The sequence below is a fragment of the Trachurus japonicus genome, chromosome 12 (assembly GCF_045865225.1).
Source record: "Trachurus japonicus isolate A0001 chromosome 12, Traja_1.0".
Taxonomy (NCBI): domain Eukaryota; kingdom Metazoa; phylum Chordata; class Actinopteri; order Carangiformes; family Carangidae; genus Trachurus; species Trachurus japonicus.
In genome coordinates this window covers 27,908,509-27,925,604 of record NC_140918.1, presented here as the reverse complement: position 1 = coordinate 27,925,604, position 17,096 = coordinate 27,908,509, and the positions used below count along the sequence as shown (strand labels likewise).

At 40.6% G+C, this 17,096-nt stretch overlaps 2 protein-coding genes across 3 annotated transcripts; both read left to right on the top strand.

The window, feature by feature from the left end:
• Window positions 1–689: 689 nt before the first annotated feature.
• Window positions 690–5,744, top strand: nr5a1b (nuclear receptor subfamily 5, group A, member 1b). The gene is made up of 6 exons (XM_085792457.1): window positions 690–799; window positions 1,571–1,712; window positions 2,847–3,478; window positions 4,007–4,126; window positions 4,819–4,966; window positions 5,474–5,744. Exons 1-6 carry the CDS (start codon window positions 698–700, stop codon window positions 5,728–5,730), a joined length of 1,401 nt encoding a protein of 466 aa, XP_085648583.1. The 5' UTR covers window positions 690–697; the 3' UTR covers window positions 5,731–5,744.
• Window positions 5,745–9,173: 3,429 nt separating this feature from the next.
• On the top strand, window positions 9,174–17,091 carry psmb7 (proteasome 20S subunit beta 7). 2 transcript variants are annotated; one of them, XM_085794129.1, is made up of 8 exons: window positions 9,174–9,245; window positions 10,232–10,325; window positions 11,580–11,677; window positions 11,838–11,978; window positions 13,446–13,561; window positions 14,525–14,583; window positions 14,669–14,820; window positions 16,879–17,091. In XM_085794129.1, exons 1-8 carry the CDS (start codon window positions 9,184–9,186, stop codon window positions 16,988–16,990), a joined length of 834 nt encoding a protein of 277 aa, XP_085650255.1. In that variant the 5' UTR covers window positions 9,174–9,183; the 3' UTR covers window positions 16,991–17,091. The 2 variants fall into 2 exon arrangements, with proteins under 2 accessions (XP_085650255.1, XP_085650256.1); XM_085794130.1 differs by lacking the exon at window positions 16,879–17,091 and adding an exon at window positions 16,557–16,602.
• The last annotated feature ends 5 nt before the right edge of the window (window positions 17,092–17,096 follow it).

The window sequence follows — 17,096 nt, the reverse complement described above, 5'->3', positions numbered from 1 at the left end:
GTAAGTCTGTGTCGAAGGTAACAGAGAGACTGGTAACTGAGATTTTAAAAAATTAACTGTAATTAACAAATAAGAAAGAAAGAAAGAAAGAAAGAAAGAAAGAAAGAAAGAAAGTGTATAAACAAAGTCAAGTGTAGGCCTACTACACAATATAATCACAATGTCCCTGGCTGCATATTGTTCTTTTTCCTCTTTGTCCATTTACTCTAATGTATTAAATAAAGGCAAACAGCCCTAGACTGTTGTAGTGAATAATACATGAGCACTGTACAACTGGTCTGTCAGGCCCATTTGTTGTCTGATGCAACATCGCCACCTGCTGGTCAGGAAAATGACCGGCTTTACACTGGACTGGACATGGAATCAGGTACAGGTGAGTCCAGTGATGATGAGTCATTGGCTGCAGCTTCAGATCAGGTCAGAACCATGGAGATGGAGCTGTCCCTCCTCCACAGGACGAGGACATGAGACCAGGGGCTGTGGTAACGGCACGTCACAGTTTCAGGTCAACTCTGCATCAAAGCAACTCCTCTCAGGACTCAGATGATTCAACAGGTGAGAGTGCATCACCCAGAGCAGCTGATTTAACCTCAGCTTCATACTCTGAGGAGTGTGAATTTTTGTTTTTTATTTGAAACAGTTTTAATGAGTTTTAAAAAGTTTCAATTTGTTCTTTTTCTCCGGTGAGTTTTCCAGAATGCAGTTCAGACATGATGTGGATTTGGAGGAGCCGTGTCCGGTCTGTGGTGATAAAGTCTCTGGATACCACTACGGTCTGCTCACCTGTGAGAGCTGCAAGGTAGATGTTCTCCTCACTCTGCTTTATTTATGCGTTGAGCTGTTATTATGTTATTTGTAAGTTGAATTCGCTCTCACTGTATCTACAGTGTCAGCATTAAGTGCACATGATGAGTTCCCATTAAAGGGATGCCACTTCTCTAATTGTTAACGTAAATACACAACTGTTAAACAGAATGCAAACAGTATATGTAACGGTAGTATATATTTGTATCAAAGTAATGTCTTTTAATGTCTATTGTCTTATAGGAATTTGTGCCACAGAGTTACATCCATAGAGGCTCAAATAAACAATATGACAGGCAGAAGGAATGGGAACAGAGTAAAGAGAACAGTTTTTGTACACAGCTCTGAAACCTTTCAAAAAATGTTGTTATGACAGAATTGTCTGCTATTTATAGCCTATTTTAAAATATAAAAATAAAAAAATCAATCATGTTTAACCAACATTTATTTAAGATATTGCCACAGGAAGACATCTGGGTCTGTGGACTAGACTTCTTCAGGCTCTAAAATAAAGTTAAAGAGATGTTTGCTGTTTCTGGACTTAAAGCCAATACCATTCAGTTTGTTCTGAGTGGTTTAGTGATTTTGCTGTCAGGTGTCTGTGTGTGTCAGAAACCATACAACAAAGAAATTAACCTTTGGGATACAATAAGACATCACACTGTGGAGGTGTACTGTGTTCTGTTCCCACGCTGTGCTGGGGTGAGACCGAGTGAAGACTGTGACAGCAGTATAGTATAGTCTTCCTCTTCTTCATCCCTCTCAGGGGTTTTTCAAGAGGACGGTGCAGAACAACAAGATGTACGTCTGTGCAGAGAACCAGGAGTGCAGGATTGACAAAGCTCAGAGGAAGCGTTGTCCATTCTGCAGGTTTCAGAAGTGTCTTCATGTCGGCATGAGACTGGAAGGTGAGGATGACACCTTATATCTGCATCATTGACTTGATATAAATGAATTCACGCTGTTTGATGTGAACATTAACTGAAACTCCTCACCTGAACTCACCTGCAGGAGTTTATACACTGCTCTGCTGCCACATGAAATTACAGAAATAATCAGATGCAGAGGTGTTCCTAATGAAGTGATTAGACAGCGTACAGCAACTGTTATCACCTGATTCTGATCTAGCAGCAGTAATGGAGGCAACACACAGATATGCAGTGGGGGAAAAAAAGGCACACAGTGTGTCCTCACCACTGAAGAGGGCACTTGAGTGTGTGTTTTGGCTCCCAAAAGGGAACACTGTAGATATGAGACTTGCAAAAAATACATTTATTCAACTCAAATTTATATCACTCATATCATTTAATATCACTTGTTTCTCAAGTGTGTGGAGTGAGAACATAGTGTGACGCCTATTGGTTAGCAAAACCAAACAGGGAGAGGAGGCCGAGGAGGAGGCAGCACATCAGTCAGAGAGAGATGGTGCCCCACCACCCCCATTGGAAAAGTATGCATTATGGTATGCATTGTGCTCTTCCAAAATCAAAGTGTAACTTCTCTATAGAATGTAATATATGTATAACATAAAATATAAAATAACAAAAAGTCCAGTCTGTTTGATTCATCTGCCTCAAGTCGAATCATGTGATCAAGTCCCTCACCTCTGCTACTTACATTACACAGTTCAAACTAAAGATAAGGAATATGGTCTAAGTTAGTCATAAAGTTATTTGGGTGATCAGACTACCTCACTGAAAATGAGGCTCTAAACCATTGGTTCCCAACCTGGGGTCCGGGCCCCCCTCAGGGGGGCGTTAGAGATTTCAGGGGGTCCACAGCTTTGTCTGTTGTGAGGTTATGAAAATTATATTGACATTTTAAAATCCCAATAACACACCCAATTGGATAATAAAAAATGATGTATAAACAAAGACAATAGGAACAAAAAACTACCTGCTTCTAGGGACATGATAACAATTATGACACAACAAAGGAAAATGGACATAAAGATCAAATAAAACAAAATAAGATAGAACAAAATAGGATAGAAAGAAAAGGTTGGGAACCACTGCTCTAAACAACCCATCCGTTCCCCTCAGCTGTTCGTGCAGATCGGATGCGAGGAGGCAGAAACACCTTCGGCCCTATGTACAAGCGTGACCGCGCCCTGAAGCAGCAGAGAAAGGCTCTGATACAAGCAGGTGGGTTCAGGCTGGAGAGCAGCCCAGCTCTGGTCTACTCCACCGACCACAGAGACTTCACCCTCATCAGCGGCCTCCAACCAGACTCTGTGCTTCACAGCGTCCCTCTGCCCACAGGACAGAGCGAATGCATCAGCTACCACCACCCTCCATCACTGTGTCCACTGCTGCCCTCCACTTCACCTGTTGCCTCCCAGCACCAGAGCATCTCCCTCTCACATTGGACACTCAAGTCCAAGCTCAGCAGCAGCTGTTACAGTCCACCAGGCTCTGCTGCAGGAATCCATCCCAGCTCAGACAAGCTGCACTCCAGCTCTCCACAAGGTCCCAGGATGCCTCAGCTGGTGACGGAGTTCCTGCTCTGTGATCCAGACGAGCTGCGACTGCAGACCAGGATAGACGCTCTTCTCCAGCAAACATGGGAAGAGGGGAACCCCAGCACCTTCAGCCTGATCTGCCTCATGGCTGACCAGACGCTGCTCTCCATCGTGGAGTGGGCTCGCACATCCATCTTCTTCAAACAGTTTAAAGTAAGATCTGATCTGCTGGTTTTGTTTATATTGACATTAAAGGGGACATATTATAGAAATATCACTTTTTGAAGGCATATATTTGGGTGTTTGTCTTGCCTTCAGGCCTCAAAAATGTGAGAATTGGCTAAATAATCTGTAATTTTTAGGCTCCCTTGGTTGAAATCCATGTGGTTCTACGAGCTGTTCCCTCAGTTGTCTTCCAGTGATGTAACTAGTTTTAGAGTTTGCATAGTACCACCCCTACCTGGTACCAGTAGAAGGGGCGGGGCAGGACAAGCAGTGGTTCATTTGCATTTAAAGGGACAGGCACTGAAACCAGCCGTTATGAACAGGGCTGTTTTGAGAGGATGAAAAAAGTGCTGGGATTTTTGATTCTTGGGGAATTTTGACCGAAGCATGTCACAGATGTCTTTGTCAGGAACTATTTTAATTTGTGGAAAAGGGGCATAAATTATGTCTCCTTTAAAAGAAACACATTGAGTCTTATAAATCCTGTATTTATCAGCGCTTTCCTTTTGCTCCAAGGTGAGTGACCAGATGAAGCTACTGCACAGCTGCTGGAGTCAACTGTTGATCCTGGACATCATTTCCAGACAGGTGCTGCACGGCAGAGAAGGTGTTCTGCTCCTGGTCACGGGGCAGGAGGTGAGCTCATCACCCTGTCTCACAGAACTACAGTGAGAGCCTCAGTCATGATGGTCATGAGGACCAGAGAAAAAGAGATGGATAGATACTCTATCTAAAGTGGCACATTATGAGGGACAGGAATGGTCTGTCCCAGTGTTTTTCAACCTTGGGTTTGGGACCCCACGTGGGGTCGCCTGGAATTCAAATGGGGTCGCCTGAAATGTCTAGTAATTGATTTTTAAAAAATTACTGATAAAAATATTTTTTATTTTTAACTAATTATTATTCTTTTTAGAATTATGATTAAAAGCACCACACACAATCTTAAGTAACTGTATTCTATACTTTCACTTTCTCGAATATAAATCGAGTTCCACTAAAATGCAGCATATAAAAATATCTGAGCTGGCACATCTTGATTGACGAGCCAAAAAAGGTTGGGAACCACTGGTCTATCCACTGTAGACAAGACATGATGATGTTGACCAACTGGTGTGATAGATGCTGTTCAGATACAGGAAATCCTAATTTGTTATCACCATAAAAAACAACTAAGTGTGAGTGTTATCCTTTGATGCTTACCTGATACAACAATTCCGGGTGTATACACCGATTTATCACCTGACACAGTAAACATTTTACATGAATATGGGAGTTATACAGAGCATTTTTGACGTTCATGATGTCTGTATGTTTCTTCTTTGGTTCAGGTGCTCCTGTCAGACATAGCCTCTCACGCTGGTCCTGCCTTGTCCAGCCTGGTCCAGAGAGGACAGAAGCTGGTTGAGAGGATCCGTGTCCTACAGGTGGACTGTCAAGAGTTTGCCTGTATCAAGTTCCTCATCCTTTTTAACCCAGGTCAGTGACAGCTCGTGTTTTTGTATTTTGTAATCAGAAAGGTTCTTTCAAAAAGGTCTTGTTCCACACAGGTTTTTGGTTAGGGTACCTTTCATTTCTTTTTCTTTTTTTTAATTGGATAGGATAGTCAAAGAGACACACAGGAAATGGGGAGGCAGAGAGGGGGAATGACATGCAGCAAAGGTCCACCAGGGGATCCGAACCGGGGCCGGCTGCAGCAAGGACTGTAGCCTGTGTATGTGGGGCGTCTGCTCAACCCCAGCTATACGACAATAAGTGTCCATTTCCAGATTAGACCCTTTTAATGTTTTATTCTAAGACCTGTACCTGAAACTGGACCAAAGGGACTTGGGTCTAGTTACAGTTTTCTGAATTGACTTCGCAAAAAAAAGAGTCAATACAGAGTTTGTTACACCTACAGGTTGTGCCTCCACAATTTTCCAGTTCTATGTCAAAAGGTCTGACAACCTCTCCTATATTCACTGATTATTGTTTTTTTTTTTCCAGATGTGAGAGACCTTGAAGAGCATCAGCTGGTGGAGAGCATGCAGGAGCAGGCTGAGGGAGCCCTGCTGGAGTACACACTGTGCAGCTCCTCCTCTCAGCACCACGGACGCTTCACCCATCTGCTGCTGTGTCTCTCTGAGCTGCGTTCCCTCAGCAGCCTTGCTGAAGACTACCTGTACTGCAGACACCTCAGTAATGAAGTGCCCTGCAACAACCTGCTGACTGAGATGCTCCACGCCAAGCACAGCTGGACCTGAAAACTCAGACACTCTGTGATCGATCGGTTGCACTTTTTTTAAAAGATGTAATATTTTCTAACACATTTTTCTGTGCTTTAAGAATGAAGTTTGTCCATATAGTAGCTAAATATTGATTAGTGCAAGTGCAAATTTGTTCACAAGTTGCTCATCTCATAGTTATATTCTCTTTAGACATGCTGCTGTGTTCATGCTATGTTCATCCCACATGTACCTATAATTTTACACAATTGATATCTTGTTATTTTTCCACCTTCATTTAAAGCCCCTGTACAGACTTTTATTTAGTGTTGATTTTGGCGGCCCCTGTGGACGAAAGCAGTGGTGTTTTGCCGGAATGAAGACTGCATTTCCCACTGTCTATGAAGATGTTTGTCTGGCAGGCGCGTTTAGATTTGTTTTGGAAACATCAGAAAGAAGATGGGACTTGCTTTTTTTTAGCAGCAGCAGCGTAATGTATCTATTCGTATCGTTTTGTCAGTGGTCTGACCCGACCATGCCTTCCAGAGGTATAGAATTAGACTACTTAGAAATAGTGTATCTTCACACTGATGGGCTTATTTGCTGTTTTAGGTAACAGAGACACATCAGCATAAACCAGAGACCTTTGCGTATCCAGTTAAAAGCTCCGTACAGGGGCTTTAATTTTAAATAAGTGTAAGAATGGTGTGAGTTACTGCCCATAAATCAGAGGTTAAATGGGGAAGTTTTCAAGAGTACAGGGTTAGGGTTAAGTCATATCATGTTATGTGATACAGTTGTTTATACAACAGTTAGTTCCGACCAAGTAATTTGATTGGACAAGAGACATTCCATGAGTGCTTCCTATCGGGGATAAGCACCTTGGCACGACACCGGCACTTATTATTTTCCACTTAAAGCACTGTTTATAACAGAATTGTTGACATTTTGACAATTTTTTAAAATCTGCCTTGACAGCTGCTGTCACCACGGTGACTGGTTTGGTCCATTTGTGAAGCCACACAAGGTCAATTAATTTAGATTGATATATTCCCTTTACTGCAGCAGTGTTACATTATTAGATCATTACACATGGTTACACAGTACACTGTTTTCTCCAAGCCCCATGTGGTATTTCTGAGACTGCATCCACTGTAGTTACCTTCAAATAAAGATTCATGGGCTGAACCAGTGTCTTTATGGAGCACATCTTTGTTCATAACTTTTTGACCCCCTAACCATAACCCTGCTAGGGTTAGCCCACAAAATCATGGTTCATAGTGGATTCACTTTCAGTCCACCCTTGCATCTGGTGACAAGTTCTGGTGGAGGCACTGGGAACTGAGGACAGATTGGTTCACATCAGCTGAACTTAGGTTTTTGGAAAACAACTATACCTGGTGTTAAACATGATGCTTATTATTCATCACTGAGTGGAACATTAAGGTGGAGGATGACATGAAACAAAAGGCACTTCCTGCAGGTTAAAGTCAGAGCATTAAACCTTTGTTATCAGTTGCCGTGATCCACCGATTACACCTTCAACCACCTGTTTTCTCCACGCTGCTTTAATAAAAGGCTTAATCAACATAATGCACTTGTCTTGTTTTGTGGAGGCACCCTATCTGATCTTGTCCACATCACCGGAGCCCATTTCCTACCCGACCTTGACATCCAGCTGGCACCAAGCTGGCATCCGTTCAAGGACGAAAACATCATGACTAAAAAACACAGTGTTGCAGACACACAACTAAATCTTCACAGTAAAGTTATAGAAATTGAAACATATGACAGCCCTGCACTCCCAACAAGTCATCTCCCTAAAAGATGGCTTCATTAACCAATGCAAGCAAGTTAAGGCACATAAGGTGTGTTACATAATTGCAATGTGATTAACTATGAACTTGAAGTTGCACTTGTGCCAGTTTCCTGAAAAATTATCTGAGTAATCTCGGTTCAAAATTCAAATCAGCACTGTCATTGTATTTTCCAGAGCACGCAGAATATTATTGTTGTTCACAGCTCCTTGGTTGCTTTTCATTAGCATGTTTTTCAAATCTGATTTTATTTCATCATTAAAAGTCTAGTTTTGTTTAATAATCAACATATAGGCCTAGGTAAAATGGGTTGGATTGTCCTTTTTGTTATACTACATACTAACACAAGTGTCCATCCTCTGCTCTCGATGTTTCTGCTGCCAACTCATGTAACCCACCTGGTCTGCCGAGGTTTACATCACATCTATTTCAATGTGACATTGTTTTTGTTTAATCTAGTTCAGCTTTTTGGAGAACAAAAATACAAATACAAAATATATTTTTGGTCAATAAGGTGAAAGTTTCATTTAAAATTATTTATCAGTGTTAAACAGTTATAGATCTCTTGTCTGATACTGACATAGCCACGCCTTCTCATACTGGGATAGTGGGATTGTAGTCCATCTGCTTTGGGGTCTATACAGAGTCACACAGAATCACATAATATGGAAGTAAAGGGATTTATTACAAAACAAAGCAAAACAAAAAACAAGACAGTGAGATTGTACTGCCGTTTTAATGTTTTTACTTGTTTTTAGTTTTAATTAAATTCTGTAGATGTATAATAATAATAATAATTATTATTATTATTATTATTATTATTATTATTATTAGGCTATTTCTTATGATAATAATGTTATAATAATAATAATGATTATTATTGTTTATGATAATAATGTTATAATAATAATATAATTATCATTATTGTTGTTGTTGTTGTTGTTGTTGTTGTTATTAGGCTACTGTATTACATAGTAGCAGGCCTAGTAGTAGGCTATTATGACCTACATCGGAAGCTATTCAAATGATTTTATCTTTTAAGATATTATAAATCATTATCAACCAAATCATTGGTTATCTATTTAAAATGAACTCTTCGTGTCGCTGGATGATGCTCAGACGAACTGAGGATAAATAGTTTATTGTTTATTATTAAGATCCCATAGCTGCAGCAAAGCCACAGCTATTCTTCCTGGGGTCTAACAGTATCAAATATACAGTTGAAAACACAAAACATAAACATTATAAAAATTAAAAACAAAAAAACAAGTGAGCGATATGCTTAACCTAACAAAACAAAAACAGAGTAAGTGTTTACATTTCTTAACTGTGCTTCATTCATTCTTCGTTATATTAATTGTTCACACACTAATCCTATTACCCACATTTCTACATCTATGTTCTACATATGTATAGGCCCTACTGTACATCATTACACATCACACATCATACTTGTATATACATTCATTCTACAGAATAGCCTATACATTATAATAACACATATCATATATCCATCGAAATATAGGCTACTACATATATAAATAAATAGTCGCTAGGGGCGACACCGGCCCAGAATGGGAGCGGACAGTGGGAGCAGAAACCCACCCGCCATACAACGAATGAAGAAGAAGTTACTTCCTCAACTTCCGGGAAACAAAACTCTTCATTCACCAAGATGGCGACGCTGACAGTGAGCCGGCCTCCGGTCGGGGGTTTCAGTTTCGAAAACTGCAAGAGGTGAGTGCGTTTAAATGAATGAAAGTGAGAGCAGATTGACTGCAGCGTTCACTTTAATCCGCTCGTATCGTTTTTATCCAGACGTTTAGAGCAACGGACGTGATTAAATCGCCTTTGCTAGCGATGCTAGCTGATGTTGACTTGGCTCCCGTACAATGACTCAGGCGTTTTCTCTCACACCGTTAAAGAGTCACTGGTTTCTAATGTATATGTCTATGTATAGTTATAAACACGTTTTGTTCCAGAGCTGTTATAATCTCAGTGTTTTGTATCGAAGCGAATCGTGTAATTTATATACTTATTATAGTTCATGTTGTGTAACCATAAATAACATGAGGCTCCGCTCAGCCCGCTACCTATAGATACCGCACAGTCCTCCGTTCAGATTATTGTCATTCATTCAACATGTTCAAAACATGAACAAAATATGCTACTCGGGCCCAGTAGCGTAAATGATATTATTTAAAAAATGTTAAATAAATTCTAATTATAATAAATAAGTGGACACATAATTAAATCGAGCAGCGAGTTGTCAGTGGAAAATGCAGAGGACAGGCTCAAGGCTTTATCATAAGCCTCACAGCCTCGTGAAAAAATAACACTGGAAATTAAGAAATAACGAAATCAAGTGCAAATTCAGTGCTAAAAACCTAGTGGAGTCAGTGTGGTATCCTGGCACATGAGCACATGTATGAATAATCCACGTTAAATGTACCGGTAGTTCTGAGTGGGACATGTTGATATGGTCCAAAGGTTTTCATGGCGAAACCTAAAGTGAGACTTTACACTGTGTAAATTAGAAACTTAAAACACCGAGGTGCTGTAAAACTGTTCACAGGTGGTGTAGGTTATCTGCTGATGGTTTCATTTACTCTGTTTTGACAGCCATGGTCTGACTGCAGGGAGATTTCTCTTGTGTCAAATTTCTGTCTGTTTTTAAGAGTCATTCACTGTTTTTCTTTTTTGTTAATTTTTTCCGAAAATAGAAATGTACTTCTGGAAGGTGAAGTTAACAAAGTGGGATGCAGTTTACCTGCTGCTCGTAAAACAGGGACTACAATCTGTGGTGTTGTCTTCAAGGTGAGTGACAGAAACATGTTGTGTACTATTTCATACACTGATTTAAATCTAGAACCTGCTCCCCAAACACCCTGAACAAACTATTAGCATAAGAGAATTCAAATTGTTAGTGGAAAAAACATCTTAAATGGATACATATATAAGTTATGGAATAAATGTACATAAATTAAAGATACAGAATAATATTATTCAGTAAATAATATTAACTACTAAGTAATACATATAGATATAGATTAACTTATATATATAGAATATCTTAAAATAAATGGATATTAAATATAAGGATATAGAATGAAATTATAAAATAGAATGTAAAATGTATGAATTGGTCAGATTTTGCAGCATTGTTGTATATAAATTAGGGCTGGGCGATATAGGAAAAAAAGCATATCGATTCATATTGATCGATATCGATAACTATTGATATTTTAAAAAAAATAGTGCGGCCAGGCTGTTTTATGCTATTGCTTAATGACCTACTTTTAATGAAGAACACACAAACACTGAATTCAAATTTAACTCTTTGTTCAACCACCTTTTTACTGAAAGTTGTAAAAAAGAAAGAAAAAGAAATCAACCTGACTGATGTCAGTAAAGAATAAACTAAAATGGCCTGACACCAGAAAGTCTGATAAACAATTATTTAAATATTCTCTTGATGAAAATAAATAAAACAAATAAATAAATCCTGTATTTCCTCAAATAAAAGCCTGGTCAAAAAAAAATCAACTGAATGATGAGCTTGGTGCTAAGTAAAAATAAATGGAAGGATTTAGAAATAAAGAGAGAGGGGGCGGGAGCAGTGTTTTTCTATCAAACTTTTTATTGACCCGTTTTTTATTCTATCGCACCACGCGTCTGTCGATCAATATATATTGTTATCGAATTATCACCCAGGCCTAACATAAATGTTATCTCTTTTTTATTTATTTTATATATAGTTTTTGTTTGTTTTTTGTTTCCTTATTCTTAATGCCAACTCTTTAGGTTTGCTTTTAATTTTCTGTTGTGATGTACTGTGCATTATGTTGGACCCCAGGAAGAATAGCTGCAGCTCTGCTCCAGCTAATAAGAGCCAAATAAAACAATTAAACAATAGTTCACTGATACACAGGATGACATTTTGAGCTTGTTAAGTGATGTTCACAAAGAATTTCAGACTGTTTTTAAATCAACCAGTGTAAATTAAATCAGCCAGAGCAAGTCAAGTCAGTTGATGAGTAGAAATGATTTGTGTCTGATGTCTCTGTGAAGGATGGCGTTGTCCTGGGAGCCGACACCAGAGCCACTGAGGGCATGGTGGTTGCAGACAAGAACTGTTCCAAGATCCACTTCATCTCCCCCAACATTTAGTGAGTGACATGTCTCGATGCGCTAAACATGTGCCAGTCATCATTCGTGGAAAAATATCTTTCTGAATGATCTGATCCGGCAAATGGTGACTAAAATATGTGTTGTATTATTTTGTGTTTTATAACTAACAGTCTGTTGTGTAATTGTGTTTGTGTCCAGCTGTTGTGGAGCAGGAACAGCTGCAGATACAGAGATGACCACTCAGATCATTTCCTCCAACCTGGAACTGCACGCTCTCTCCACTGGCAGGACACCACGCGTGGCCACGGCTAACCGCATGCTCAAACAGATGCTGTTCAGGTACGCTGCTCACACCGCATCACTGTGTAACATGAACCAGTTCAGTTTATGGGAAATAACTGGATCGAAAGAAACATATCGTATCTCCCCAAATAGTGACCAGGGCCTTTATTGATCTGTTTATACATTAACGACCATTCAGTCCCTCTGGATTTCGCGGGCTTTTTTTGTGATTGTTGCAGCCTAAAATGCCTGATTTTGCGGCCACATTTCGAAAAAATTGCGGTGCATGTTGCGATGTTTTGAGCGTGTTTGTTGCGATTAATTGCGGGAGACAGCAAAAGTTGCAAAAAAAAAGTTGCAGTTTTGTTCTGAATAATTAAAAATCAAAGGAAAATTTAAAATTTTGAAATGTCACAAAATAATGTGAGGTCCTGTTATACCAGCAATTTTCCACGTGTTAAGAAAGGCACAGGAAAATTACATAGAGTTGAAAGTTGTTTTACTTTTAATTAAAATGTCTGTTTTAAAAACCGTGGTAAAACAACTGTTTTAAAATGCCATTAAAACAGTCCAGTCTTTGAATAAAAAGGGGAGGGTGGCTACTCAAGTCCAGGGCCAGGACCTTAGGATGGGGGAAGGGGCACCTGGCCGCCGGCTGCTCCACTCCGGCCCTGCAGTGGCGCACTCACTGGGTTCTCCCTTGGTGAGTGCTGCGCGGGGGGGGCACAGCCTCGGGCGGTCAACCAGGACAGCTCACACACTCAGCTTGCGTTCCTTTACTTATCACTTTGTGCACGTTGTATCACGTTTCTTGCTGTCAGCCCAGCCACGCCGTTCCTCCGTGGACTCACTTTCAACCACCGCTCCGTCCCGACTCGCACTCTCTGCTGTGTAACTCGCGGAAAGCACCGACGATTGGTCCAATTTATGGAGAAGTTGCGGTGATTGTACAAAATTGCAAGATCGCAAAAAATTGCGGGGATTGGTTGAATTTGCGTTCGCAACATCGCGATTCCTGGAGGGACTGACCATTATGCAGCAACAAGCTCATTTTCATCTTCCTCTTGAGCTGTTTGGACACCTGTTCTCCTCGCTTCGCACACTTGTGTTCCGACAGCACCCCCTGTATTTTACTTTACAACGCTATGAACTGTGGGTAATTTACTTGTGTAAATCGCTCACTGACTGACTTAATCTGACGGTGGGACAGCCGCCACACACTCCCAGAGTTTATTTGTTTTTGTAAACGAGACCCCCAGCTGTTATAAGAGACCCAGTTCTTCATCGAATTCCTGCTTGTAATTGAGGAAATACAGTCTGTCAGTTGTGGTTCATGGAAGTGAAATAATAACCTGTTTAAATCAAGATGCTGAATCACAGTGATGCAACAATGACATCATGAATTCATTTAAACTGACAGGTGGACTGTTTGGTTTTGGCAGTCAAAGGTTATGAAGTATCTAATGTCTGTACATGTGACTGTAAAATGATTGTGTGTGTGTGTGTGTGTGTGTGTGTGTGTAGGTACCAGGGCTACATCGGAGCTGCTCTGGTCCTGGGTGGAGTGGACTGTAACGGACCTCACCTTTACAGCATCTACCCTCATGGCTCCACTGACAAGCTGCCCTACGTCACCATGGGTCAGTCTCTAACACATGGAACAGTGTTTCATCAGAGCTATGATGAGGAACGTGATCCTGAGTTTTTAAGGCCAATGGTGAAACAGGTCTTTAAAGGGATAGTTAAGCTTTTTTGAAGTGGGGCTGTATGAGCTACAAATGCTCATTAAGTACATTTTGAGCAGTAGAAAGGTCTTTGCTCTCCCCCCCACTGAGAAACACCGGCGCATCATGCTGCACCGAGACACAGTCAATGAGGGACCATTAATCAGCGTATTCTCGCCATCTACGAGAAGTCCTGTCTCAAAATAATGCACCAGTTCAAGAGTTACATACATTAGCTGGTCGGAAAAACTTTTTTTTTTCATCTGTAACTAACCAACTCACTAGTACTCATTCAGTACTCCTCCACACAGGTAGGCTTCGCTCTAGTGGACAAGTTGTGACCTGCACATTTGCCACGCTATGAGATAATAATGTAGCTTTACCAGATGGAGTTGTTTTCAAGGCAAATGCGTAGTTGGAATTACATTCCAGACACGGCTGCTGGGTGGAGTGACTTCAAAAACGCAAGTAGTTCTGAGTATTTGCTTCATGTGTTGTTTATCGTGGTGAATGTGCAGGTCACAACTTGTCCACAAGAGCGTTTTGGAGTTATTGGATTGTGTATTTAGTTTGATGAGGGAAACACCTAAGTACTGTACACCTCTGTTGCGTTAGCTGAGCAGCTCGCATCTCTGCCCCGCTGATCTAAAAACAGCTTGCACCGCAATTAAAGGTAATGAACCTACTCCTAAGACTATAGGGATTATGGCAATAGGCAAATTTGACAAAATGTTGAGCTATCCCTTTAAATATGACATACTTGATGTCAAGGGTGTGGCTAATAACTCAGAGTTGAGATTTGGAGTCTAGTCTCTAGTCCTTGTGCTGTTCTCTGGGCTGAAAACATGAACTGACTGATGAAGGTTTTCTCCTCTAAAGGTTCTGGCTCCCTGGCTGCCATGGCTGTGTTTGAGGACCGCTACAAGCCTGACATGGGGGTGAGTCCACAGATCACACGACTTGTATTAAATACCACAGACCTCATGATCGCAGACTGACCACTCGTCTCTCTTCCTGTCAAAGGAGGACGACGCCAAGCGGCTGGTGCGCGACGCCATCGCCGCAGGTATCTTCAACGACCTGGGCTCCGGCAGCAACATCGACCTGTGTGTCATCTCCAAGGGTAAAGTGGACTACATCCGGCCCCACGACGAGGCCAACAAGAAGGGGGTCAGGTGAGGACCACACCACTGAGGATTCTTGTACTTTGATATCATCCGCATCATGCATGAGAAGTTGAGATGTGTTTGTTGACGTTTGACTCGGGGGAAGCTGAGGTGTTGAGTACTGTAGCCGTCTCCACTAATAAATCTGACACCAGAGTGATATACAGCAACGGTTCTCAAAGTGGTTCCGGGGATCCCTGGAGGTTAAAGGGGGAACCCAACTTTTCTTGAAATTTTACCACTTTTTCTAGAATTTATTACGTTTTTGGAGACATTTTTACCACTTCCTTTTTTATTCTTTTGTTTTAAAGATATGTTTCCACTTTTTCTAGATTTTTTTTATTCTTTTTTTTTTTTTTTCTACTTTTTTTGAGACATTTTACCAGTCTCTTCTAGCCTAGAAATCTAGACGCAGTTTGAAAGACAGCCTTCATCCCGCCCCCTGGATTGAGCTGAGGTCTACTGGTCGTTGCCAGACTAGACTTTTTTTTTTTTTGCCTCTTTTTTTTGCCTTTTTTTATTGAATAGCACATAGTGAGATAGAGGCAGAGAGAGGGGGAATAACATGCAGGAAAGGTCTGCCCGATGCGGGATTCGAACCGGGGGCGCCTGCGTTGAGGACTGTAGCCTCTACATGGGGCGGCCGCTTTAACCACTGCGCCACGCACCGCCCCAGACTAGACATTTTAATGATATAGTCTGGCTTGTCAGGCTAAGGCTACGTTTTTTAAAACTAATTTTTTTGAGAAATTTTACCACTTTTTTTAAAAACGTTTTTTAAGAAATTGTACCAGTTTTTTCCAGACATTTCTGTACAATATTAACAAAAATTCACACCATTGGCCCTAATTTGAATGTACATTGACTAAAAAAGTAACATTCTTAAGTCTCAGAACAGATATTTGCGTATTTCTGGTGTTTGCTTCAAGATTTTGTCCAATGGGGGTCCGTGGTCTAATTTGTATGAATAAAAAGGTCCTTGATGGAAAAAAGTTTGAGAACCACTGATATACAGCAGCATGTCTATAGATCACATCAGTACATTACAGGACAGAAGGAAATGAACCCCGCTCAGGCTGCTGTGGCGCCACGTTTCATCCTGTTACCACTTCAATGAGTTTAGAAACATTATTTTAAGGTCAAAAAACTGTATAGTGTTGCTTTAAAAGTGAAGTGAAATGATCTAGATGACAGATCCATCCACATCTAAATATTTTCAATACTGTACTCGTTTGATTTTTATCCAAAATAAAGAGCTAATCTAATATATATCCCAGTTTTGCCAAGATCAATTGTCTAAGCTTTTGAAAACAGCAGACTTAGTTTTATCATGATTTAGCAGTGAGTTCCTCTTAAAAAGCATCAACATTAGGCTATTAAATTGTCAACAGTCAGTTATATGGGATCTACCCAGAAAAATGAAACTGTGCACACAAATGAACACAGTTTCAGTTATCATGGCTTTTTTTTTTGACTGGAACACATAAACCACCCCAGATTTCCCTCCTTAGTCCTTTTGAACCCAGACTTCAGGATTTGTTAAACCTGCTTCCTTGAACACACTCCTTCCTGAATGACTCATTTCACAGTGATTGCCCAATGAACCAACAGCAGACGTTGACACCTGCATAGTGTTTTATCCACCTCTGCTTTAACAGAATGCATTCACAGAGCATGTGTCATCATTAACTGGACTCATTAACTTGCTGGTGACTTGTTGTCTTGTTGCTGGTTCTGTTTTAAAGAGCGATTGAGCTTGATGCCATGCAGCTGTGAGTACAGATGTTGAGTGTTCTGGTGCCGCCGCTTCTCACTCATTTGAACTGAATACTAACCAACTTTTTTTTTAGTCACTTGAGTAGTTTGACTTTCCATAAGTTTAGTGTGATGTAGACTGGCGTGCTGTGCTGTGCTGATGCTAACATCTGGAAAAATTGGCTCTATCTTATCTATCTATCTATCTATCTATCTATCTATCTATCTATCTATCTATCTATCTATCTATCTATCTATCCTTTGCTGTTGATTGATTCTCATTACTCCATCTGTCTCTTTCCTCTTATGTAGAACCGGTGACTACAAGTACAAACGAGGAACCACCGGTGTGTTGACGAAGGCGGTGACCCCCCTCAACCTGGAGGTGGTGGATGAAAATGTACAGACGATGGATACGTCTTAAATAACTTTGTCTCTCTATGTAACGCACCACTTGTCAGAGTTCCTAGTGCAAATGGTTCCCTTTTCCATGATTTACAATAAAAACGTGTTTGAGTTGGTTCATGTTT

Coding starts and splice junctions, on each gene's coding strand:
- nr5a1b (XM_085792457.1), top strand. CDS start 698: ATGCAGTTCAGACATGATGTGGATTTGGAGGAGCCGTGTCCGGTCTGT. Junction 1,713..2,846: donor TGTCGGCATGAGACTGGAAG/GTGAGGATGACA, acceptor CGTTCCCCTCAG/CTGTTCGTGCAGATCGGATG. Junction 3,479..4,006: donor TCTTCTTCAAACAGTTTAAA/GTAAGATCTGAT, acceptor TTTTGCTCCAAG/GTGAGTGACCAGATGAAGCT.
- psmb7 (XM_085794129.1), top strand. CDS start 9,184: ATGGCGACGCTGACAGTGAGCCGGCCTCCGGTCGGGGGTTTCAGTTTC. Junction 11,678..11,837: donor TTCATCTCCCCCAACATTTA/GTGAGTGACATG, acceptor GTTTGTGTCCAG/CTGTTGTGGAGCAGGAACAG. Junction 13,562..14,524: donor GCTGCCCTACGTCACCATGG/GTCAGTCTCTAA, acceptor TCTCCTCTAAAG/GTTCTGGCTCCCTGGCTGCC.